The sequence below is a fragment of the Scardinius erythrophthalmus genome (genome assembly GCF_964197995.2).
Source record: "Scardinius erythrophthalmus genome assembly, chromosome: 19".
Taxonomy (NCBI): Eukaryota; Metazoa; Chordata; class Actinopteri; order Cypriniformes; family Leuciscidae; genus Scardinius; species Scardinius erythrophthalmus.
Genome location: NC_138239.1, coordinates 15,267,244 through 15,293,907, shown reverse-complemented (window position 1 = coordinate 15,293,907; position 26,664 = coordinate 15,267,244). Strand labels below are relative to the sequence as shown.

General features: G+C 37.0%; 1 protein-coding gene across 4 annotated transcripts in view; it reads left to right on the top strand.

The window, feature by feature from the left end:
• The window catches only part of rps6ka1 (ribosomal protein S6 kinase a, polypeptide 1), a 56,574-nt gene that overhangs the window by 7,961 nt on the left and 21,949 nt on the right, over positions 1–26,664 (top strand). For all 4 annotated transcript variants that reach the window (XR_014028837.1, XM_081347340.1, XM_081347339.1 and 1 more), the window contains exon 2: positions 1,689–1,733. Coding sequence is in view for 3 of the 4 variants with exons in the window: in XM_081347340.1 (XP_081203466.1) it covers positions 1,689–1,733 (45 nt within the window). In the remaining variant the exon portion in view is untranslated. The remainder of the gene's footprint in view (positions 1–1,688; positions 1,734–26,664) is intronic.

The window sequence follows — 26,664 nt, the reverse complement described above, 5'->3', positions numbered from 1 at the left end:
GCATAATGAAACAAAATTGCAAAGATAATGGCTGTCTTTAAACTCGTCTTCTATTGTTTGGTAGATAGCCTCAGCCCAGACTCACGTCACGCCATTGGTCAAGGTGCTCAGTGTTTTGATAAGGCCACGTTTTTAAACTTTACTCCTGAGTAAACCTTAAGCACTGATTATTTATATTGTTTTTGCATTTAAGCTCAAGTACTTTAGCATAATCTTTAAAGGGATAGCTCACTCAAAAATGAAAATTCTGTCATCATTTACTCACCCTAAAGTTGTTCCAAGCCTGTATGAATTTCTTTCTTCTGTTGAACACAAAAGAAGATATTTTGAAGAATGTTGGTAACCAAACAGTTGATACGCCCATTGACTTCCACAGTATTTACATTTTTTCGTACTATGGAAGTCAATAGGGACCATCAACTGTTTGGTTACCCATATTCTTCAAAATATATTTTGTGTTCAGTAGAAGAAAGAAATGACATTTGACGGTAAACTGGAGTTTTTCTAAGACGAGTCGCCTTAACGTCCAGAGCACTTGAGTGAATCGATCTGAAGTCAGCATAAATAAACTAATCTCCGACTTTGCATGTGACGACTGCTTGATCTTTGTCTGTTTTTCTCTGAGCAGGCAGAATTGTTTTCTTCCTTCCTCCAATTCTTTTATTTTTTATTTTTGTCTCTTTCATTTCCTTCTCTTCTCGCTCAAGGTTCTGTATTGAATGAAATTGAAAGCAATCGCCTGTGCAAGATGTGATTGTGTTTTTCTGATGGTTCTTGAGAGAATTCAACGTTAGGACTGCAGAAATCAGTTGGCATGCTGGTAATTCTGCCGAAAATGAATAAACATGACACACATTCTCTCTTTGTCTTTACATATATAAATAGTTTGTTTGTGAGGTAGAGACTTGCAGGATTCCATTGTGCTTTAATGAATGAAGAAACTGTTGATGTTTAGTCGAGATCAACTATAGTCAGGTAAATTCTTCTCCTAGGAGGGAAATGAAGGGGATATTCCCACGAGGAAGGCTTGTCTACATGTTTTACAGTATTTGTATGTATTTTACATGTGTTTGGATTCTTAGTGGGTTGTGGTTTGCTCTCATCTCATCTGAATTTTTATTATTGGGCCTCAATGTTGGTCGTCTAACATTAGATACAGTTCCCAGATTTAGACATGTACTCAGTCTTTTTCCTGGTCCTCTGTAAGCCTTTTTACACTGTTCTTAACTCTGGACCTCTTTAAACCCTTGGTTAAAGCCTGTTTTAGTCCTGCCATAAATTGTGCAGTTCAAAATATGCAATGCAAGATTTGTACTGCATGTTGTTTATAATCAGTCAACCAATCTGAATAAATGTAAATGTCCTTTATTAATGTTGTACAGTGAAATTATAGAATTACATCTGAAGATTCAGCTTGTGGGCAGAACAGATGCTCAAGCACATTGACAGAAAGAGAGTGTGTTTGGGAGTCTTTATAAGCAGCCAAGCCTGTATAAATGCCCCGGGAGCCATTGATTATGTCATCTAGACATAACATGCATTTATGATTTTGACATTACAGCTGTGAGCCTTCAAGTACATGCATGCACACATGCGCACACTCGTGTTTTGATAGCTAGTGCTATTATTCTAATATAAGCAAAGTATTAAAAGAAGAGTTAATAAATCTCTTTCTGTTTCTCTTTTAGAATGGACAGAGCACCACTGAGGATGGAGTCACCGCAGATGTTAAGGTAGGACCCAGCTGACCAAGTACACAAATGCAGTTGATCCGGACAGTAATAACACTTATTCTTTTCCTCAAAAACATCTAGAAGAACTTCATGTTCTCCAGCAATTCCAAAATCGGTTTCAGATGCTACTCTTGTTTATCCATCTTTAATTTCTTGGCTTAACAATAGATACTATTTTTTTCTCTGCCAGTCGAGTCGGTAGTTCAGATTTTTACTTGCTCTACCAGCAATATCTTCAGCTGCACTTGTACTTTCTTTTATCATATTTAACATATTTTATGTATGGCATAAAAAAATATAAATAAATAAATAAATTGTCTGTCATTTGAACAGCCACATCTGAGGCACTAAGTGCATTGCATTTCATTTTCATAAACTTAACAGGTTATAAAGTTTATACCTATGTGGAAGCTATTTGGCCAAAATCTCATGGTACAAAAAATGAAGTGCCACTGGCTATGACTTTGACTCTGACAAATGAATCAAATCAGAAAGAGCCTTATTGCCAAGTGTGCTTGCACACACAAGGAATAGACTAGACTAAATGCTAGACCAAAGGCCCCGATATATACTTACGACGAAGTTCTTTTTGTCCACCAAAAGATTGTATGAGAAGTGGGATTCTGTTAGTGAACATCCTTATGTTGGTCATGCTGTGATGATTTGATGAATATGTAAATATGTGCTGTGCACTTTCCTTTCAATAACAAAATAAACACAACAAAAATTACAGTGGTGAGAAAACTTGTAGTCAGTGTCTCTTTCAATTAGAATTACAAAGTTCTACTATAAAGCGACTTTCCAGTGTGTTCATGTTTTTACTTACTAAACAAGAAATGAACCAGAGAAAATGTCCATGTTAAAGAAGGCGGAGCCTCAGAGCACATTTACCTATTACGTCATCGCCACTAATGGTCATTTGAAGGCGTTTATTGGCAAGCTGTTTCGAACTCCAGAAATGAACACCAAACGATTTTTGCTTTGGCCTGGTTTTGTTTGAAATGACGTTACACAAGTTTATTCTTTTATTTCGCTTGAAGTATATTGGGGCCTTAAGACTCTTCTCCGCTTCTCAAATACATAAAACGTTAGCCTTGTATATTATAGTGTTTCTTGACCAAAGAAAACACTGTACTTATTCAAACAACCAGTTCTTTATTTACCCTTGCACTGCAAACAAGCAGAGACAGTCCAAAACGTGAGCAGCACTTCATTCGCTATTGAGGCACGGTGGAGTTAGGAGGTTTTACAGACAGTTTGATGATCCAACGGAGTTACAAGCTTTAGTCACAAGCTTTTTTTAAATGCGTTTCATTGGTTAAATATTTGCAAAATCCACAGACATATGTAAAGCGTAACCAATAGTAATGAGAAAAAAAATTGACATGAAATGAAAAATGAGATTCGAGGTTTCTGCCCGACAGTGACAATTTTTATAAAAATCACTTTTTCACAAATCAATTTGTCTCTTGTTCTGATGAAATGAGGACATTTGTAGGTAAAAATAGATTTGATTTGTGATCTCATGTTTCAGCCAATTGTAGATTGCCATGTTTAAGAGACCTCAGAGCCACTTCTGTCTCACAGGAGAGTCTAGGGTATATTGGCAGCTTTCTGAATCAATCAATGGAACAAGTGCTAAAAGAATTCAGTCTGGAGTTCTGGCTCAGAGACTCAGAGGCCTCTTTGTGTGACTTAAGGGATTGAATTACTCATAGCCTATCTGTTCCAGGGTCCATCTTGACTTTTTGCAGCCTGTCTGTCTTACTGCATGGGAAAAGCCTTTCTCTCTCCCTCATGAATCCCTGCATTTGTTGTGTTTTTATGTGTAACATGAGCCTGATGTGATGGACAGAGAAGACAGTCTGTCTCCTCCTTCAGAATTTGCTTTTCTTCCTCACCTCATAACTGAAGTGAAACCCAGTCAAGGTCCTGTAATGCTTTAGACCCCAGAGACTGCAGCCAGATATTTTTGGGCCTTTAATTTAGCCTGTCCAAAGACAAAATTACCTCACTTGAGCAATTAGTTTTACTAGTCTCTGAGACTTTATCTGCGAATGATAAAATATTAATGTGAATGTTATTATCAATACTATGCATAGCATCTAATTAGTCAAGACTATTGCCAATCAGCTACTGGTTAATTATTGATTATGAGAATAGTCAATCAGCATTTGCTTGAATGTGACTAATTCTTTAAGTGTTTGTATTTCCTGATGTTTCTTGACCATGATTGCATAATCATAATTTATGTTTGTTGGATTATCATGTCTTGGGGATCTTTCCAAAATTTCATATCACGATCTTATAACGAACAATCACGATCTGAATCGCGGACATAAAAGATCACAATCTCTACGATTCGCTGGGAAAAGTTGATCGTGGACGTCTTCCAGATCGATCACGATATAAATTGTCAGATCGCCCACCCTTATTTAGCATAAAATGTATCAAATTTTTGGACCATTAAGATTTTTTTTACTAAGCACTGGTAAATTCTTATTACGTGTCCTGGCATTTGCTTTTGAGTATCTATTTAGTAATTCTCATTATTGTTAGTGGTGATTGGCATTAGATTTTCATGACTGTAATACACTGAATTAAAATATCAGTTTTAATAAAAACTGAAATAAAATATTTATAAATATATAAAAAAAATTACCATGATGTGTTATCACTGTACAAAGTTAACTGCCTGCCACAACTGCAAATGGCTGGTGAACTAAATATAAGGATATTTCTTATTTGCCATTTTTTATTAAAGTATTTAATTAAAATATACATACTTTGTTGTTCCATCATTTATTTGATCATTTTCACATTACAGTAATGATGGTCATGAGAATTTGGGGTTGTCTATAAATATTTTCACAGTTTAATGTTCAAAATATGTCTTATTTCTTCTGATTTAGGGGTGACATTTGACCTGGACATGTTTTCAAATGCTGAAACATATTAACAGAACTAGCGCGGCACATAGCAGACACAGTGATAACAGGCTGAGCCCGTGATTCATGAGGCCATTACTGCTGGCTGATCCACCAGCTCACGATCTGTCACTGGTCCCTTTGATACATGCTGATTGGTTGTTGTTGTGGGAATACTTAACATAAATCACACAAGTTTTTATTTTATTTTATGTCAGCAAGGAGTCGTTGGTGAGGGTCGTTTAACTGGTGATGAACTTAGATGTGATCTATGGTCATCATAAATACAGAGAAGTCAATCTGTTTGGAAGGACATAGTTGGCAAAACAATCCAGCTATGGATTGCAGCTAATCTGAAGCAAAACAAGGCCACACACACACAAAAGCAGACATTTTATGACAGATTTACTGTGAATACTTCAAAACCCCTTTGGCTAATATCACTTCTCACTGTTTTGCTAATTGTGAGTTAAGATGTGTGGATAAATGGATGGATTTCTTTAGTCTCTCTATGCAGATATTTCGAAGCATCCTTTCCATCTTTGTTAAAGGAACATCATGTCTATTAGAATGGTTGATGCGTGGGAACGAGTGTCCCCAGTGCTTTGATATTATTTGGCCTTGTTAAACCTGAGGTGTTAAAATACTTTCTCCTCCTTTCCCAGTTTAAAATGTGTAGACATATATCAAACAATAAAAACGGTTGATCTGTTTGTTTGAGCTTCAAGACCAGCCTGACACGGCAACAGTGGCTCAACCAGTAGTATGTGTTTGGGGACGGGGCTATCTGGAGTGTTTGGGGACACCAGTTTGGAAACATCATTGTGTTTTGAGGATGGTAGTGGTGCAAACATAATGCACTTCTGCCTTTAAATGTTCATTTCTCAATATAAAATTATAAAAAGCAGTTTAATCATTGTAATTTATAATAAATATGTTCAGACAGAGTTTTTCAAGAGGCCCATCTTGACACGGATCTAGACTAGAGCCCTATTTTGTCTTCAGCTGTACGACCCAGGCTTAAGGATCAATATTGTGCATGAACACTGCTAATAATACTCCTCCCCGGAGAGAGCAGGCAGGAATAAATAGCTGCTCGTCCAGGAATCTCTGTCAGCCTGGGTCTTTAGTTGAGCAGAGTCAAGAAGAGTAACATGTCAAGAGACAGTCTTGGGTGATAAGAACAGAGAAATTAATGAGACCTTATCATCTCTATTTCATGTAATTTTTCAACTTCTCACTTTCATCCCACTTTCTTGCCTACTGTAGCTTCTCATCATCTCTTGCTTCCTCTCTTTTTAAATGTCCATCTTTTTGTTCATATTTTCAAACAGTGTCAGAAGTTAAGATGCACATCCTGGCTTATATGGCAGTCATCTTGGACGTTTAAAAATGTTGTTATAGATCCTTATTTTTAATACTTTTTTAATGAGAGAAACATTACTTGAGTGCACCTGTAACTTTTTTTATTTAGTGGCATCGTTTGGCATCAATAGTTTGGCAGAGCAATAGTTTATTTTTTTTTATTTTTTTTTTATGATGATTTTTTCCCTAACAATATAAAAACTGAATCAGTTAACTGAAATCATAGTTTACGTTCAGAACAATAATGACTGTTATGCATAAAATCAAACCAACATCAAATACAAGTAGTTTATATACAATGCACAAGATATAATAAAGTCATAAAAGCTTTTTCTGAAATATTTAAATATTTTCCAATCCATTTATGCAGTTTTTAGGAACTCTACAACACTCATCATAATATATCTCCTAATAATATATTTGTATATAATAACTTGAAACATAAATAATAAATCATTTAAAGCTTAGCTTAGCTTCATACAGAGTCTTTAATGTTATAATTTAATGTGTGTATTATATTTTTTATTTATAAAGTTGTCTTTTTTGTTAGCCCAAGTTCATTTCTGACCCTGGTTTGCCATTTTGTGAAACATACATCAGATATAAAAAACAAATTGGTCTTTTCAAAAAAACTCTTTTCCTTTGAACCAAGTGCACATGGAGCTTGAAATCTTGCATCAGTTTCCAGTGTGAGCCTTGGTATAAATTGTCTGTGGTGACTGTCAGAACAAAGTTAAAGTTAGGCAATTCCTGAAATTACATCTAACAGAATTTGCAATAGTTTTATGAGTTTTACTCAAGCCATTTGATTTAGTAATTTCTATTGCCAAATCTTATTTGTGTAAAAGCAATTTTATTACTCTAAGTATTTCTATTATATAAGTTAGTAATTTTACTAACAGAATGAAAAGCCTTGACCTAAAGTGTAAAATATCTGATCTGAGAATATATAACAAAATGAAACACTACGATAAACAGTTTAAAAGATTGATTCAGGCTGACAAAAAAAATCTGTCCATGTAAACAGATGAGTCATTTCAATAAATTATTTAAGGATATGACACCTGCGTCATTTCCCCAAGCACATGCTGTACATATTGGCTCCATTAAATCGTCATTCTGAAGTAAAGTGGAAGATTATGGTCATCTTCCATTAGTTTGAAAGTGGACAGACAATTAATGGCAATGACTCTGACTGTTGCTGTGTATACAATTGTGATCATTTGAGCAGAAGGTTTATATATAGGATTTTAAAATCAGCTAATCTGACGAATCTTTAACTCATTTCTTGTAATTAGTGAATTATGCTGGGAGTGCTGAATATTTTCCATTATTTGTGCCCTCGCCCTGTAGTCAAAACATGGTCCAACTTCTGTGATCATTTTGTTTAAGGGTGTTTCCTCGTGCCTGGATTAATTTGATCATGTCCTCCCCCGTTTCTCTCTTTTTCTGGCCCAATATAATCAGGCTGATAGCACCAAATATCTAGCATAGTTTTTGGTCAATACCGTCTTATCAGAATAATTTACCAGGATTCGTTTAAAGGGATAGTTCACCCAAAAATGAAAATTCTGTCAGTAATTACTCACCCTCATGTTGTTCCAACCTCGTAAGACCTTCGTTCATCTTCGGAACACAAATAAAGATATTTTTGATTAAATCTGAGCGCTGTTTCACTCCTCCATAGACTTCTAAGGGACTGAAACTTGCTGGCCCAGAAAAGTTATTAAAGAGATCGTTAATATAGTCCAAGTGACTACAGTGGCTTAATCTTAAGTTTATCAAGCGACGAGAAAACTTTTTGCGCTATAAACAAAACAAAAATAACGATTTTATTCCACTATTCATTTCCTTCTCTCTGGGCCTAGAGTGAGTTAACGTAGTGTTTTTGCGCAGCGCGTCACACACATGACCAGCGTCGGCCAATAGTGAGCCTACGTGGTGACGTGCAACACTGACGCGCTGCGCAAAAACACTACGTTAACTCTCTTGAGGCCCAGAGAGAAGGAAATGAATAGTGGAATAAAGTCGTTATTTTCGTTTTTTTTTAGCGCACAAAAAGTATTCTGGTCGCTTGATAAACTTAAGATTAAGCCACTGTAGTCACTTGGACTATATTAACGATCTCTTTAATAACTTTTCTGGGCCAGCAAGTTTCAGTAGAAGTCTATGGAGGAGTGAGACAGCTCTCAGATTTAATCAAAAATATCTTAATTTGTGTTCCGAAGATGAACAAAGGTCTTACGGGGTTGAAACAACATGAGGGTGAGTAATTACTGACAGAATTTTCATTTTTGGGTGAACTATCCCTTTAACAAGGTGCAAAGCAGGGCTTCACAATAAGGACTGCCCAGTGGTCCAGGGCCAGCGTGAATGACTCTCGGGCCAATTGACGGAAATGTCAATTGCCCGATCGGACCAGTGCTGCATCGTCACAAAAGTTTATCATTTGCACGTTTTTAAGGTTTGCCAGTTAAAATATTCAAGCGTAAGAAGACATGAGAGAGAACTCAACACACATCTGAAGCGCGTGCCAAGAAAACCGCTTCTCAGACAGCACCCAAATGCTGAATTGAGTTCTCTTTCTCGTTGTCTTTACCTTTAAAGGGGTGATGAACTGAGAAATCAAATTTTCCTTGAGCTTTTGACATATAAGAGGTCATCATACTATAAGAATATCCTGTAAGTTTCAGAACTGAAAACTACCTGGTTAGTCCAATAAAAGCTTTAATTGACACCAGGCACAGCGAACGACAGGTTTTTCAAAGTGGGGATCTATGATGTCAAAGGGTATCAAACGCCTACTTCAACACTGCCTGTTTAGCCCCTCCCACCGATTCGCGCATTACATGAAACTCATTATAATATGCAAAACTGTTATCCAATCATAGCAGTGGGCGTTTACTTCCAAGTCTTCAATGCGGCACGCCCTTAAAAGCCGAGCGTTTCAGGAGCTAGGCTCAAAACCAGGGTAGAAAATAGCCTATTACTTATTCATTTTGATGTTTTTGAATGTAAAAACCAAGCGAACGTCATAAGTTGACCTCAGACAACAATATACATTTTTTTTAAAAGCCAGTTCATGACCCCTTTAATGGACAAATTAACACAGAATTATGTCAAAATGGCCGTCTTGGCGAGCATGTCTTAAGTGAACGTAAACAGTTACGAAAGAAATCTCACGTGTAACTACATTTGGTCATTAAAGTGACAGCAGCCTAATATTCCTGCATAAATAAATTACTCACTGCTCTTGACTGAAGAATTTATGTAACTATAATAAGGATTAATCTATTTATTATATATACAATTTATAGTGAAGAAGACTATGCAGTGTTATTTTACATTTGATTCCTTTATTCAATTTCTGTACCTTATAGACCTATCTGAAAATCCCGACCAGGTCAGTCTGAAAAATCTGTAGCGTAGAGCCCTGCAAAGTATCTCATTTTTTCTGTTTTCATCTTCACTTCTCCGGTGATGAAAGATAGACCTCTTCTCAGTCATCACTCCGATTTCTGCCAGTGACTTTGGCCAATTTAAGGAGTCATTTACAAAGCCATTGCAGAGATTGGAACAAAATCAAAGGCTTGTGTGAAAATGAAAGCGAGAAATTGGTCCTGGACGAGACAGTTCAGCTCTAGAGAGCAGCAGAAGTACTAAACTATGAGTCAATTCCATATCATGGATGTATCTGGCCTTGTGGTACAGTTCAGTCCTCTTGGCTCCACTTTCTGTGAGTGTATTTGCTGAAGATCCAAGCTGTTCTGTCTTCTGTTCTGTTTCTCTCAGAGCTGAGGTTTCCAAGTGCAGGAACACCCCTCTGGGAGAAGTCGAATCATTTCTTCTGTTTATAATGTGCTGTCAGAACTTCTGCTCATTCTTTAGAGAGCCAGGAGAAAACTAATATAAACTATGATTATAAACTAATTATAACACAGATGTGGTTTGACGCATAAAAGCTGGAAATTGGAATATATCCGAAATATAATTTTGAAAGAACTTTTTTTCAGATCTGTTCCATCATGATGATCAAATTGTTGTAAAATCTCTTTAAGTAATTCGGGAATTAAGTGAGAAATGTCACCTGTTGTCTTTGCTTCGATGTAATGCAAAGTTTACATCTATTCTTTTGTTGACCAGCCTGCAGGGACTTTTAAATTGAGCTGAGAACGTTATGTAATTATTGGAAAACACATTTGCCAATTTGTTTAACTATAGTAAAATATGAGTGTTAATAATAATAATAATAATAATAATAATAATAAAAGATTATGCCAACCTACTTATCAGCCAACAATTTCATTATTTTAATGTGGCTTTTTTCTGTATGATGATGATATCGTTTGTATCAACCTGGCATTTTTAACTTTATACCCTTAAAAAAATATTTAAATTAATTTTAATTAAAAATGTAAAAACAAGCAATTGTTTGTGTAACTGGATTTTTTATTTATTTATTTTTTTGAAAAAAAAGTACATCATTGGTCCACATAGTAATTGTCTATTTAGACTCTTGTTAATTCCTGCTCAAATTCCTACACATATAGCCCTACTTCTGCTATTTCACTGGATTTTAAAATCCCTCGACACATTCATGCGGTTGTTTGCTTCCTCCATAATTGATGTTCAAATGATGTGTTGTCCTGTTTGTTAGAAAATGTTGTTAAATTGATGAATGTTGCCCCTGTTGTGTTTTTGCTGTGTGCCGCTTTGCTGACTATATTGACCTTGTTGTCATGGTGTTTTGTAATCGGCATGGCAACTGCATGAGGTTTTCGATGCATTAAAAAGAGATGGAGAGAGAAACAAGCATGATGAAATATTGTGGTTCATTGTCAGTTGTCAGAGTTAGAGTAAAAGGTTTTTAATGAACGCTTGTTCATAAATACTGACTATTGGCACTAATGAGCAAATGGAGTCTTGCCATAAAAAATGTTGTGAGAGAGAGGTGTTTGTGTTAACGTGAGAGAGGTTGATGGATGTAGAAGCGCTCTGTTGAAATAAACATGCACAATGTGCACCATAATATCAACAATCCTTTACAGTATAATCGTTTTCAAACTCTTACAATATGTTTGCCAGCTAAAGGCAAGAAATCCAATGTCATGCAATGCAGCCTCAGTGAAGTGAAATGTGGCTGTTGACAGACTTGTTCTTGTGTTTGTTGAAAATATATGTGGTGTGGTTTATGTTTTTCTGCCGAACCTCGCCTAAACTCTGTGCCTTTTTGAAGACTCTTTAATATTTGATCGAAGCTCTTTTGCTTACACCGCGGAAGAGACTTTGGGCTCTTAATTACGCACCACTAACTGTCACCTACACTTACTCTAAGCAAATCTTAAGTCACTGTCAATACATTCATTATTTATTTGTCCATGTTTATTTGTGCATAAACTCAAAAGTTTAGTTTTGGTATTACATTTTTGAAAGAAGTCTCCTGCTCACCAATGCTGCATTTATTTGATGATAAATTCAGTAAAAACAGTAATATGGTGAAATATTACAGTTTAAATTATTAATGTGATGGTAAAGCTGAATATTCAGGAGCCATTACTCCAGTCCTCAGTGTCACGTGATCCTTCAGAAATCATTTTAATACGCTCAAGAAACATTTATTATCAATACTAAACAAGTTACTGAATATTTGTGTGGAAACCATGACCAATTTTTTTCAGGTTTTTTTTTTCTTCTTCAGATTTTAATTAAATGGCGTCATGAAAAGTCTTAACTGCGGAGAGGAATATTCTCAATGAATAATGACTTGAATTAAATGTTTTAATGTTGCTTGTTTCATCATTTTTAGAGATTTACACCCACTGTCTAATTTCTTTGTATTCTTTGTATATAAGCAAGTTGGACTTCTGCCAAACAACCCGTTTTGCATTCAACTGAAGAAAGTCATGTGGGTTTGAGACAACATGACTTTGAGGAAATTATGCCAGAATATTAATTTTTGGGGCGAACTATCTCCTAGCGTTGTGAAATTTCTAATGTAGGTGGGATTTAACTTGGGACCTTTTAAATGCAACACTACTGTGTGAAAAGAGGGGAGAAGGGAGGAGGGAGGAGGGAGGAGGGAGGGGGAGGGGGATTTTAGTCTGAAACTGAGTCTGTGTGTGTGTGTGTGTTAGTGTATTCCCAATGGAAAAGGGAGGGTTGGGTAATAATGTCTTTTCCATTGGTGTGAATTTGATTAGTATGCACTCTTATGTTAGATAATGGCCTTTTAGGTTCGATCAGCACAGCTGGGGTGCCTTACCATAGCATGAGTGTGTATGTGTCTGTGTTTAAGTCTTGCACACATTGAGTTAGTGTTAAGGCCCGTACACACCGGGACGAATATCGGCGTGCGTTATTCGCCAGCGTTTTTCAACGCGTTTTTTGTGTTCACACCCAAGCGATTTTCGCTGACGATGAGCCGAGTGAACATGCAAATTTATTCCCTGATATTAGATGGTGCTTAATACCACTCCATAATAGTTCTCCTTTATCATGATTTTTGTAGTCGCTGTCGCATTTGTCATAGTTCTTTGTTCCGACACCAACGAGACCAGCAGCTCTACAATCATCTTGCCTTGCATCTTCCTCGTCTTATTTCTTCCCGGCAGTGTTTAGACCTTCTTATGCTGTCTATGGTTTAGACCAGATGCTACTCGGCGTATATCTTCTTCGCCGTAACGTATGTGTGCTCGGCAAGACCGTTTTGTGTTTGAGCGCCCCCAAGTTGTGTTTTACTGTAACTTCAGAAGCTCCAGACACGTGAGCTAAAGCGCCAATCTCATTAGTCGGATAGTTTTTGACGCGGCGCGTCAAACCAGAAAAACGAACCCGAGGCGTTTTTTAAAAAATTACGCTTTTACGCGTGGCGTTTTTCGCGTAGGTGTGCACACTCACATTGGCGCCCTTTGTTTAGTCACGAGGCGTTAAACGTCGGCGAATATCGCTCGCGAAATTCGTCCCGGTGTGAACAGGCCTTTAGAAGTCTGTGTGTTTTTGAAAACTGTGTGTGTGTTTAAACTAAAGAGAGGTTTTGATATCACTTTCAGCATCTGAGTGAAATCTCTTTGAGGTCATCCTCCCTGAAGAGGAACTCTTGTGCTTGCTCATCAATTTTTCAGCAGTCTCGGCCGCTTTGTGGCGCTCCCCGGCACTGATGTTATCTGATGCCCTTAGCCTGAAGCGTGTTTGAACCCTGGTCTGTGGATGAGAGTGTGTTTCTCGGGATCTGTCTAATTTCTTGCAAATCACAGACTTAAAGGGTTAGTTCTCCCAAAAATGAAAAATCTGCCATTAATTACTCACCCAGTCACCCTCATGTCATTCCAAACCTAAGACCTTCGTTCATCTTCGGAACACAAATGAAGATATTTTTGATGAAATCCTAGAGCTTTCTGAACCAGCCATAGACTGCAACTTTATTACCACTTTCAAGGCCCAGAAAGGTAGTAAAGACATCGTTAAAATAGTCCATGTGACTACTAGTTCAACCTTAATGTTATGAAGCGACAAGAATACTTTTTGTGTGCAAAAAACCCCAAAATAACGACAATTTATTCAACAATTTTTTTCTAAAAATGTTTTTAAAATATAGTGCACTATTAAAAAAGTGTATTTTTTAAATAAAATATTTGATCAGGATCAGGTACAGGTAAACAAACAGGTGACAAAATATAGTATGTAAAATAATTTTGAAAAGCCTTTTTTTCAGGCTTCTAATTGGCCAACATGGCTTTACGGTTAGGGTTATATCAGAGAAAGTCAAATGAGGGGAGAAGTGCCACTCAATAACTCAAATACGCAAATGCAGGCTCTGACAAACACACATAACAGCAAATTATACTTCTGCATAATGTTTCTCTTTTTACTACAAAAATGTGAATTCTGCCGGTATTCAGACTACGGTCTACAATCGCCTACGTAGTTTGTTTGACATTTCTAATCGTAAACACAGCCATGTTGAAGCCTGCAGTGATGTTTTTCATTGATGTTATGGCAGTCCACTCTGCTTATTGTTTTTCGAGAATGTTGCACTCCTGTTTGTCATTGTGCACAAAACTTATAATAAATCATCAGGAATATTGCTGACTTGTGCGCGTCTCAAGCGCCCTCTTTACGTTCGTCCTAAATGCTTGTTAGTTGTTTGTGGATTTGCCTATATTTGGCGTTTAAAATGGAAACGTCTTTAGACATGGAAAATCGATTTTACAATCGATTCAACGAACACTTATGTCTCAAAAATCGAACAGGATTTTTTCACAAAAGTGACACCTACTGCGCATACAGTGAAGTTTTGTTAGTTGTAATGCACATGTAAACAATTATATGAATTGGCCTGCAACATTTAGGCTTAATATAGTCCGATCTTATGGAATCTAAAGTCGGTTTGAATTTATTTCGATTGATGTAAATTATAGTGCATGTAAACACTCTACAAGAAACTTAGGTGAACTGACACATCTTTTGTTTTCTGTTGATACCGTACAAGTAAAGGCACACAAGCACCTGTGGTAACTGCCTCCACTTAAAGTTTAGTGAGTGTATTTGTGAGATTACTCTATGATTTAACAACCCCACATGTTCTGTGGATTGAGATGTCTTTATGGCATATTAGGGGGAAAATCGGTTATTTCTTGAACTAAGGTTAGCCTACTCTATAAACACTCCCCTCAGGTGAAACAAAGTGCAGAGTACGGATTCTACAAACATGTTAGTCTGAGTAGCTAAGAAACAGAAACACACAGGATTTCAAACATCCATATATAATATGATCTGCATGACCGATGTCAGAGGGCTTTGCCAGGAATTTCAGGTTTCACCCCATCTAACACGATGAGCATTTTGTCTGTCCTGACTGAAAGCAAGTATTAAATGTGATGCAACATCACAGCCAAGTATCTTTGAAGGTACTTTCTTCTTAACTTCCTTGGCCCTGTCCACACGAACTCAGGTATTTTTTGGCCGTTCGTCCACGCGCAAACGTAGTATCTGGTCGCTGAAACCAAACTTTTTTGAAAACTCCTGTCAGGGTGAAGATTTTTAGAAACTGGATGTAGTTGTTGTTGTGTAGATAATGAAACTGCAGATTTTGGCTTATGACGTCGGAGTGCGCGCTATTATCTCCTTTGCTTGACGTCAGACTGTGCGCCGTTATCTCCTTTGTTTACATGAGGCGAGTCTGTGCAATGTGGTGGACGTAGCCAAAATATTGCTTAAATAACCATGCTAACAGTGCTTATAATATGTATACAGATAAATGCACAGTTCACCCATTATATTGGTGAACAGAGGTGTCAGAATGCAATACTACAAAGATCACTGCTTATGACAACGTTGTTAGCCTAGTACCAGAACCGATAATAACGTTTTTTTTCAGGCTTCTGATTGGCCAACATGGCTTTACGGTTAGGGTTATATCAGAGAAAGTCTAATGAGGGGAGAAGTGCCACTCAATAAACTTCCGGTTGCAGTTCCACTCTTGTTCCATATGAGGGCGCTCACATGACGAGTGCAGAATGAATGGAGGTCTATGGAGCTATACCGCTCAAAATCCACTTTTCTTAGGATATAATTTTTTGTCTAGTAATTTGAATGTTGTTTTCGAAAGGTGATGCAAAGAAATTACACATTGCTTGGTGTTAGATTTTTTAGAGTCACTTATTTGCTTTAAAAAGTCTTTCAAATGTAAATGACGTCAGAATGCTGAAGTCATTAGCAGAATGCTAGCTTGTTATGGGCAACAACAACTCAACCTGTAAGAAATCGAAAAGAAATAAGTACTCGTTCATTCAACTTTCGATCTATAACCCATGTTGAACTTGCAAAACCTACAATCAAATCTGAGATTTCTCAACGGCAATCGGGTGAGGGAAACAAATTTAGCCGTCTAGCCCCAATGACTCCCATTCATTTTGCGCTCATGGCGAGCGCCCCCAGTGGAACTCTGATTGGAACTACAACCAATAGGACTTAATAGGGCGTTGGAGTGAACAGGCTTTCCGTAGACGGGCTTTGGTTATATCGACACCTGTTGGTTTGGCATGCTCTTGACAGTGCTTCATAGTGTGTTTTTGCGTTTTCATGTGGACGGGCATTTTTTTTTTACTGCACTTGTGTGGACATGATTTTTATTTTATTTTTCTTAAAATGAAGGAGGAAAAACTGTACGTGTGGACTAGGAGGGGGGTTCAAACTGGAGTTCAAGGAGCCCAGGGAGGTATTTGGGGATAAAAAAGTTCTCAGACAACTTAATTTTCACTTTTAACCTAAACGTTAGGTTCTGCATTAAAGGTACAGTAAGCAATTTTTGAAAAATGCAAAATACTCAAGTCTCAAAATCTCAAATACTCAAGAGGACAGGAACATTACAGAGCAATAGACTCTATATATTAGAGTCAAGCTGGTTTGTAAGCAGAGCATTTTATGTATTTGTGGTTTGGATCTGACACGATGTATGTATATGTTGTGTAAGCATGGTGATGTGTAACCATGGTGACAAGGCAGGCAAGCCGGGGTTCAGTAGAGTAAGTTAATGCTCTGTGTGTGTTTGAATGTTCACTGTGAGCACAGGTCACACTTGCTCACTCAGTCTTAGTAATCGCTCTCTTGAAAATGACAAATCGCCTGCCATCCTAACAACAGAGCGTGTGTGTCTGTGTGTGCAAGTGTGTGTGTGTGTTCCTGCTGCAATTATGATCCACTTTGAAAAGACCTCCAAGCAGTCTGTGTTCATATCCTGAGCTGTGACTCCAGGACAGTCTGTGTGTGTACTGTATGTGATCATGCTCTGTTTAACGGAATCTGAGCGTGTATCCTGCTCGGACTTGCCTTTGGGAGGAGATATTTTACATTCCAGCATCATCAGTTGCCTCCAAGGACAGCGAACACACAGGTCTCACTCCAAAAGACAATTTGAGACAAGGAAAGACATGAACAGAACTGTATTTGGTCTTTAATGGGACTTAAAGATGAAAATAAAGGATTTGAACAGTAGAGAGATGTCATCAGGTACAGATTTCCAGCTTTTAGACAGGGCGGTAACCTCTATTAACCAGTCGAGTTTAAGTAGGTTTTTTCATGTTTTATTTCTACCTTCTAATCTATGGACAACTAAAATGTAACTGTGTGTCTAATGTCATCTTTACCCTGACACATCAAATTTACTCAGACCTCTTAATGTTGCACGAGGTGGCATATGAATTTAGATGCTAATTACTGCTATTAATTAACTAGGCTATTATGCAATTATTAATCATTTTTAATGTTTTTGAAAGAAGTGTATGTTCACCAAGGCTGCATTTATATTCAAAAATACAGTGAAAACTATTAGGCCTATATTGTGAAATATTATTTTTAATTTATTCATTTGATTTAAAGCAGAATTTTCAGCGGCCTTTAATCCAGTCTTCAGTGTCACATGATTGTCACATGACTTAGCAAGCTAAGCTTTGAAAGCATAAGATCCCACCCTCCCTTCAGAGCGCTTTCCAAAGCCACGCCTCCTTCAAAACACATGAACACACACACAGCAGAGTGTAGAAATGTTTACTTGAACTTAAAATTGCACCAAGTACACAGGTCTAAAAGGGACTGTAGTTGAGGAAATACCCATCTAGTATATACTTGCACTAGCTTGTTTTCTTGCCTTGTGTGGCTTGGCTCGGTGTCCATTCATATTGTTGCTGATCCAGGACGCCAGAAGTGCTGTGCTGACACCTGCACATGTGAGTCATTTCAGACATGTTTCGGCACAAGAGACTTCTGTGGTCTTACTCAGCATTGCAAACACAGGGAAAATATGACCTGCTCTTTACTCTTATGTATGTTTTTTTCCTGTTCTTTCTCAGTCTGTCAGGTTATTTGAACCATCCGTGTCTCACTCTTTGGAGTTGGTTCTTTTAATAGACTGGCATCTTTTCCCCTCTTGTGCACTGCAGCAAATTGCTGGCACATTTTGCCCATGTCGTCAGCGTGGAGCGAGGATTTCTCCCTTTCTCCCAGCAGGATGACATCATCTTGTGTGACATCACGCCAGTGTGTTCTGTGCTGCGTGAGCTTCAGTTAATGTGTCTGACTGCAGTGCAGAATACTTGAGTGAACTAAGCCGATGCCTGTTCAAACAGATTTCTTACTCTTGCTATCATTAACACTTTTTTTCTCATTTTAGCACATTTTCTTCGTGTTTTTTTTAACAGTTGATATCGAGAGGGAAGGAGTTGGAGACAGATAGCTAGAGGGAAAATGAGCTACATCTAGTTTGTGGCATATTATGTTACAGTAATCTGGTTGTTTATGGTGGTATGTGATTGTGTATGAATGTTTTATGTGTAATGTTAACCTTTTGTTTGTGAACACAAATTTTTTTCTTATATATATATATATATATATATATATATATATATATATATTATTTTTGAAAGAAGTCTCCTATGCTCGCAGAGGCTGCATTTATTTGATCAAAAGTAAAGTAAAAACAGCAATATTGTGAAATATAATATTTCTAATTTCCATTCATATATTTTAAAATGTAGTTTATTCCTGTGATGCAAAGCTGAATTACTCCAATCTTCAGTCACATGATTCTTCAGAAATATTCTAATGTGTTGATTTGCTGATAAGAAACATTTCTTATTATTATCAGTGTTGAAATCAGTGCTTCTTAATATTTTTTGCGGATACCATAATACATTTTTTCCAAGATACTTTGAAGATGAATTTCAAACGAACAGCATTTATTTGTAATCAAGGTGGTTTTTGGTAACAGTGTAAAGTGTTTAAAAAAAACTGTTACTTTTGTTGAATTGGATGTATTCTTGCTGAATAGAAGTATTAATTTTGTTAAAAAAAAAAATTTGTCTGACCCCAAACTTTTGAAGTTTAAATCACTGTAGATAAAACAGCTGTCTACTGAATACATATCAAAGAAACCTTGCAGGTGTCTGCTTTTAATGCTTTGAGTACTCATTCTTTAGACGTTCAACATCACTTGCATGAAGATCACTAACAGGAAACATCTAGTGTTCAATGCTTCATTCACCAGCATCTCATAATAAATTATTTTTCTACATTTGAATAAAAATGGGGGTAATACAATCTCTTTCAAATGTGTGAAGGAGAGAAAAGTGTTTGTGTGTACCTTTTTGCAGTGACTATTGTTCACCATTTGTGGTGATTCACAGTAAAATAAAGAGAATCTTCCAGCTATTGATGTCCACATACAGTAGCAAAAGAAAGTCCACCCCCCTCCCCCACCCTGCGCTCTCTCTCCAGTAGCCTAGTTATATTTTTTCCCTCACACAGCCTCTTGCACTGTTTAAATATTCTCTTTAAGGTTTTTTCTGTGTTGTTAGTTTTACATGACTCAGTGTCACAGCTGTGGATATATATTCTTGATAAAATATTAATTTGTTTATGCTAAGATTTTTTGTATAAATTTGTCTTCAGCTGGACTACTGCTGGGGGAGAAACACTTGCAGCCTCATCAGCTTATGATGGCTCAGCTTGCAGTGGTTTTAAACTAATAGACCTTAAATAGATTTCATGTTGATTATCCATTTAATCTGTCTGATCTACCATAACTGCTGATGGTCTGGTCAAGTTTGCAGGCCAGGGATTGAAACCATCTGGTCATGATCTATGACTCCCGTTAAAAGAGCAGTTTCGCAGCTTCAGCCAGAAATAATGAAGTAAATACTGTATATGTGCTACTGGTTTCAGAGTGAAGCTTGTCATTTACACGTGTATTTTTTAATACAGTATTTCAGGGTCTCCGAATCAAGCCGTTCCAGATGCTGTGTACATACAGTACAGTGCCTTCACTCTGATACCGCAGTGCATTTATTTATTTGCCAGCAACACTTCAAAATAAAAGCCTAATGGGATAGTGTTTGAAAATGAAGATTATGTAAATATTGATGATGATGATCTATCCATTCAGTCGTATCCGAGCCCAACCCTCGCCGACCTTATGGACAAGCATTCTCGATGCCATCCTGTTGAGTACTGCTTCTTTCAACTGTTTGATGTTCATATTGGTATCCATTTTGATGGTGTGGCGTCAGTGAGTTATTTGCCATGCCCTTCTTCTGATTCCACTGACCATTCCCAAAATTACTGACTTCTCTAGTGAGTTTTCACGCATAACATGGCCAGAATAAGTCAGCTGTAGTCTAGTGATTCCAGCTTCTAGTGACATCCCTGGTTGTATTCGATCCAGTACTTCTCTATTTGTTTTCCTGGCTATATCCATGGTGTTTATAACGGTTTCTGCCAGCACCACATTTCGAATGCATACATTTTCCTTCTATCTAGCTTTCTTAATGTCTAACGCAACGTCGTGGGAAATGTAATGGTTCTGACTAATTTGCTTTTGGTAGTTGGAGTGATATCTTTGCTCTTCCAGATATTATTCATATGAACCACTGCAGTATGGCCCAATGAGACCCTGCGTTTGATTTCAGCTGTGGATTTTCCATCTCTGTCAATTTTTGATCCAAGGAAGATGAAATCCTGAACTGGTGCAATTTCTTCGCCATTGATTTAAAATTTAACTTCTCCACTTGCTGTCGAATGATCTCTGTTTTTTTATAGGTACAGCCCCATTTTTTAACTTTCTTGATTTTCAAGATTAAATGTATCAGGTTCTCTTCCCTTTCATCCAGCAAGGTTGTATCGTCCGCAAGTCTCAGATTTTTGGTGGTTCTTTCCCCTATCCTCACACCACGCCCTTGACGATCCTGAACCAATCTGTTTCACCATGAAGTGTGTCCGCACCGTTGCTTCCTGATTGGTGTACAGCAATCTAATTAACTTGATCAGATGAATTGGGCTGCCAAGGTCAAGCAGAGCCACCCAGAGCTTGTCATTTTCAACACAGTCAAAAGCTTTGCTGTAGCCAATAAAACACACATACAGATCTTTCTGGTATTCACGGGTCTTTTAATTGATTCATCTGATATTGGCAAGCACTTTGAAAACTTGCCGTAAGGTATTCTGGTATTTTTAAAATATTTTTAACAGAGTAGTTCACCATTGCTTTCCCCAACCCTCTCCATTTATCCGTGCTTGGTACCGGCATTTAGCTGACGAATCAACTATGGCTGAGTTATTATGTAGATATTACATAACTATTAGCATTGTAATTTTACAGTAAAATAACTTTCATTTTTCTTCTTCATTGAATTTGAGTCCTGAGTAGCGTTGCCACCCGTCCCGGTTTTCAAGGGATTGTTCTCTTTTTTTGAGCGACAGTCCCGGAAAATTTCCCGGGACACAATTTTTTTTGTGAAAATGTAGCTCAACTTATCGCCTATCGCCTAGCAACTGTCTGTGCTGTTACTCGGTTGCACACATACACACACATCCAGGATAAAACAGTGTGAGTTCAGTTGCTGCTATAGCTAGCTTTTTTTTTTACTTTCTATTTACTCAGTTTTGTGAAATGGGGGGAGAGACGGATGAGGAGGATAAAACAACAAAATCGGATGAGCCACCAGTGTCATAGAAAAAAAGATTTACAACACAGACTGGGCGAAAAGAGAAAACTTTTCTGAATGGGTAAGGACTCACCCAAGGAGACCCGTTCTCCGCTACCTGTGTTTTGTGTCCTGCCAAAATTTCAGTTAAATATGGAGGAAAAACAGCGCTGGAAAATCATGCAAAAACAAAGAAGCACCAGAGTTTTGCATTAAGCAAATGCAAAAATTTAGCCAAAAATGACCCCCCCCCCAAAAAAAAAAAAACTAAACAAAAACAAATTTCATCTGAGTGTCCCGGTTTTTCACAAATCAAAGGTGGCAACCCTAGTCCTGAGGCCAGATTTATAAAACATTCTTAAGAATAAAACTTTTCTTAACTTCTATTTACTTCTTATTTTCTAACTTAAGAAATGTTTTTGGAAATATTCTTGACTTTACTTTAAGTGTTTTATAATTATTTCTTCAGATGGACAAAACTTTTGAATTTAAATTCCTAAAAAAAGAATGATGTTAAAAACTATTGTAAATTACTTTTTAGTTAAGGTTAGATTAAGTCAAGATTTAAGTTAGTAGAACCTCCAACGTGTCTTAAATCTTTAAAAGTAAGATGTTTAATGAATTTAGTGGTTTGAATTTATTGGTTGAATCTATTGTTTGATTAGTTATTCTGTTATAATCCCAATTGGCTCATCACATGGCTTTGTTAGCAACTGTCATTGTTTTGTTTTCTACTCTGTAGAAAATAAACATGCAGATTTTTAATGCGAGAGGCTTGTTTTGTTCATTAGGTTGTGCTGTTAGATATTAGATGACTGTTTATATCTCTTTTTGGCTGCAGCGCTCCATGATCAGAAGATTCATGCGGGACAGATGGTGTGTGGAGGCAGAAATAGATTCAGACATCTGTAGGAGTTGAAGCTATATTTTTTTTTCCACAGCTGTCTGGCCCGAAGGTTGAACTTTCTTGTGACCCTGCTGTCATTATTGGACAAAAACAGCAAACCGATCTCTACTCAGAGGCTTAAGGATTCCTGCTGTGCATCTTGAGCTCATAGAGGTTCAGTTCAGTCAACAGAATGCTGTATGGAAATGTTTATTTTTGAGATATTGTTTCGTGGGACACGTTAGGGTCGTTTGATGCTGTTCGTGGTTACTGCGAGTATCCAGGTCATTTTCAATGGGAGAGAGGGCAGAGGTAGAACACTCATGCAGAAAAATCCTACACTGCGTCTGAAATCGAATACTTCCCTACTATATAGTATGCAAAAAACAGTATGCCAAAAGAGTAATATGTCTGAATACATAGTATTTGATAAAAAATGCCTTTTGATTCATTAATTTTGTTCGTTATTTTAGCTATTCCTTATGCAACATTAAATATAACGCTGTGACAATGTGTCTGGTATTACAGGATATACCAATTTACTTGAACTATCAAAATCTTTTTTTTTTAATACATTGAAATTTACTGACATTCACTCAGGTGGCACAATCAAATGCTACATGGAGTTCATCATAAGTGGCCTGTCCATAAAACATATTCTCATTCAGACACACAGATAAAACACCATAAGGGTGTAACCAAACACATGACATACAATAAAATATTGCAATAAACATTAACTAAATAACAGAAAATGTAACGCAAAACCCCCTAATGGACAAATGACAGGTTTTTATTGTAGCATTTTTTTCTGAATATTTCTGTTGTGAAGAAAGTATTGTTGCACTTCACCATGCACTTCTAGTATTTATAGAAAATGGCGTTACAAATGCAAGGTCTCACAAAATGTCCATTTGCGTCAACAACGACCCATGTCAATCCAAACCTGTATGACTTTCTTTCTTCTGTGAAACACAAAACGACTTGAGGCTTGAGTAAATGATGACATTTAATTTTTGGGTGAACTGTTCCTTTAAGATTTCCTCTCAGGCTCTACCGCTCACTGTTTACTTGTCATTTTAAAGTGACAAACACACTGTACTGCGGCAGTGTTTTAAATTACACACAACTCTGTTCCATTTATCATCAGCCTTGGAGAAATTACAGAAGTCAGTCAGGCTTGAAGGTGCCCTTCTGTAGTTCACATCCATCAGTTGTTTAACTGCTCAAGACGCCGCTGCTCCTGGCTGACCTTCAGACACTCATTTCAGGTGTGAGCATGGAGCAGTTTAACTCTACCTGAGCTCTTATACTACTGCCCTTTTCGTGAACAGAACACTGTGCCTCTGCTTTGCGATGTCTTATTCAGCTCCCCTTCCCCTTTCAGTTTTCTACACTCAGATTACCCTGGTCATAGCTGAAGATTTTGAGTGGATTAATCATTACCCTTTATTGCTGCTATCTGTGCTGAGGTGTGTTCCACATGCTGAGAGTGTAATCACACCAGATATTGTTTGAATTATTGGTGATTACTTTAAGGTTGTGCCTAGGTTAACAATGACTTGCTGTGCTAGCTGTGTTGATTCAACTAGAGTCAATAGCAGTGAGTCACAGAATCAACACTGATCTGTCTGTATGCCATCACACACATGCGTAAATCTCATACACTCATAAAAGTTTGAAATGACTTGAGGGTTAAGTAAATGATGACAGAATGTCCATCCTTTTAAGCAGTGTTTCTCAACCTTTTTGATTTTGACTCCAAGGCTTCCGTTATCCACAACAGTATTCGAAGCTCTAGTTTTGCGATTTGAAACCATGGACACTCCTATAGTAGCTTCTGTAAATGAAAAAAAAAAGTACCTCAAATAATTATTACTACAATTAAATTCATTACATTTCATGATTCCAGTGGTTTCAGGGATCCCACTGGGATGGTATAGGGTTACATTTCAAGCTATTTTAAGGCATGAAGAATTTTCTTTTCACAAGAAAAAACGTTTAAATATGTCATTTTGGTGATCAAATATGAGTTTTAAGGGATAAAATGATTGACTACAGGGGGACTTTTTATGTTTAAGATTGGGCTGTCGATTCATTAGATAAGCCGTTTTCCCACAAGAGCAGTTTATTCAGTGAAGCCTCTCCTCCATTGACATCCATTTAAAATAAAAGTCCATGGTCTCCTTCCCTGTGTACCACAGGGTTCATGATTCATGAGCCCTGGTCTTCTTTTATTGTTTAATTGTCCAGCCAGCTGGAGCAGACAGTTATTTGGTGCCCTGAAGAAAAACATGTAACTGTATAAAGGAGGGAGTGACACGTGGTGTAAGGTGTCCTGGGTTGAACAGGCCTCCACAGAACATGCTTTATGAATTAATCAACTGTGCTCTTGCGCTGATAGACATCAATAATCTCAGTGTGTGTGCGTGTTTATCATTTTTTTTCTGGGTTTTGTATGCACATAAAACATGTCACATCTTCAAACATGTGTCCAGAGTCAGTGTGTGACGCAAGTATTAAGGTCATCTGGTTTTTCCTTTTGCGCAGGTGTATGGACACCAGTTACATGTATTCTTACAACCAAGTCTAACCAGCTTTACTAAGTCCAGCTTGTTCTGGTTCTATGTGTTCTGTTGGAAACAGACTGAATGTGTACGTGTGTAATTCATGTAAATTACTATACATCCATATCGTTATATAGAGCCTTCTGATGCTCCCATGGCTCTTGTCTTCAAACCGGTCTTCATCCTGACAGCAGTTTCCATGGTTACTCTGCTTGTCCTCATCTCTACGATGACTCCCATTATTCTCTGACACCCCCCACAACCATAATCTTCCATTCACACCTGACCGTGTGTAACTTATTCACAAATCTCAGACACTAGACTCTACAAATGGGCTTCTGTCATTGCCAGCAGTGGTGCAATACTGATTCACTAATTAAACTGATTGAAACCCTTTGCACCTCCTCTCAATCAAATGAACCATGTCTCAAAGAGAAAATGAAAAATGATTCTGGACTTTGTTGCTTGAAGAAAAATTTCTGTTTTCCCATATTGTCCTTTTCTTTCAGTCTCTGTTCTTCAAGTACTTGAAATGAGTCTAAAGGGTGTGTCACCTTAAATATCTAGATACTAATATTAAAATGTGATGTACATTATACTAGCCATCATTTAGTGCACATTATTCCAATGATTCATATTGAAACTAAAAGATTATTATATTGTATTAAATACGTGAAATATTGGAAGAAATATATAAATACGGTATTGAATTTGTGGTGGGGATTTATATGTATATCTCTTATAGACCCCCTCCCCCCTTTTCGCATAGACATGAAAATCACTATCCAAACTTAAATGGTTGTAATTCATGAATGCTTTGGAACATAGACTTATGGCTGTTCTTGTTTTAAAGAAGACATTTGCTAGAAGTGAAATAAATTATGAAAGTGAAACAGAAAATTTTTGAGTTTATGAAATGTACAATGTAAAAATATAATTATTTTTATAAATATATATTACAAAATATATTTTACTCTAAAACTGCAAGAAAAGTAAAGCCACAAATCTAAAGTTTTTAGGTTTTAGGTTGATGTTTCAAAAAATGAGTTTTCGGTAAAATTTTATTTGGGTGTAGTACCAAACTTTTTCACTAGATGGACAGCCAAGCTTCCTTACTGACCATTTAAGGGCATATGAGACATAGGCCGATTAACCATGTGGGCAATTGGGCAAGGGATGCCCCACGCAAATATTTTTTTCATATTTCAATATTCATTCTCAAACGTATTTCTCGCCCTAGGCCTATATACCCTTTCATCAGAACGGTCTAAATTCACTGAATGTTTTGTTGAAAGTTTATTATTTTCATTATATTATATTATTAATTATTATTTATTATTTTTTTTATTTTTTTTGTGGAAGCGTGATCTACTGCCAGACACTGTGTCCTAATCAGAAGTAGAGAGGAGATTCCTCAATTAGGCTATGATAAATATTTCAATAAATATTTCATTGGTTGATCATTGGTTGACCAATATGATAATTCAATGGCAAATTCAGCCTCCATCCAATCTTGAATATTTGCAACTTCTTTAGGTACACAGTTCATAAAAAGCAAAAACAATATTTGGAGGAAGATAACCTAATTGAGGAATCTCCTCTCTACTTCTGTTAGAAACAGCATATATTTAGCCCCTCCAGACTTGCCATGACTCACTCCAAACTCTCTGAATTTATTTGCATTTTAACAGCCTATTATGTTTCAGTTTCTGT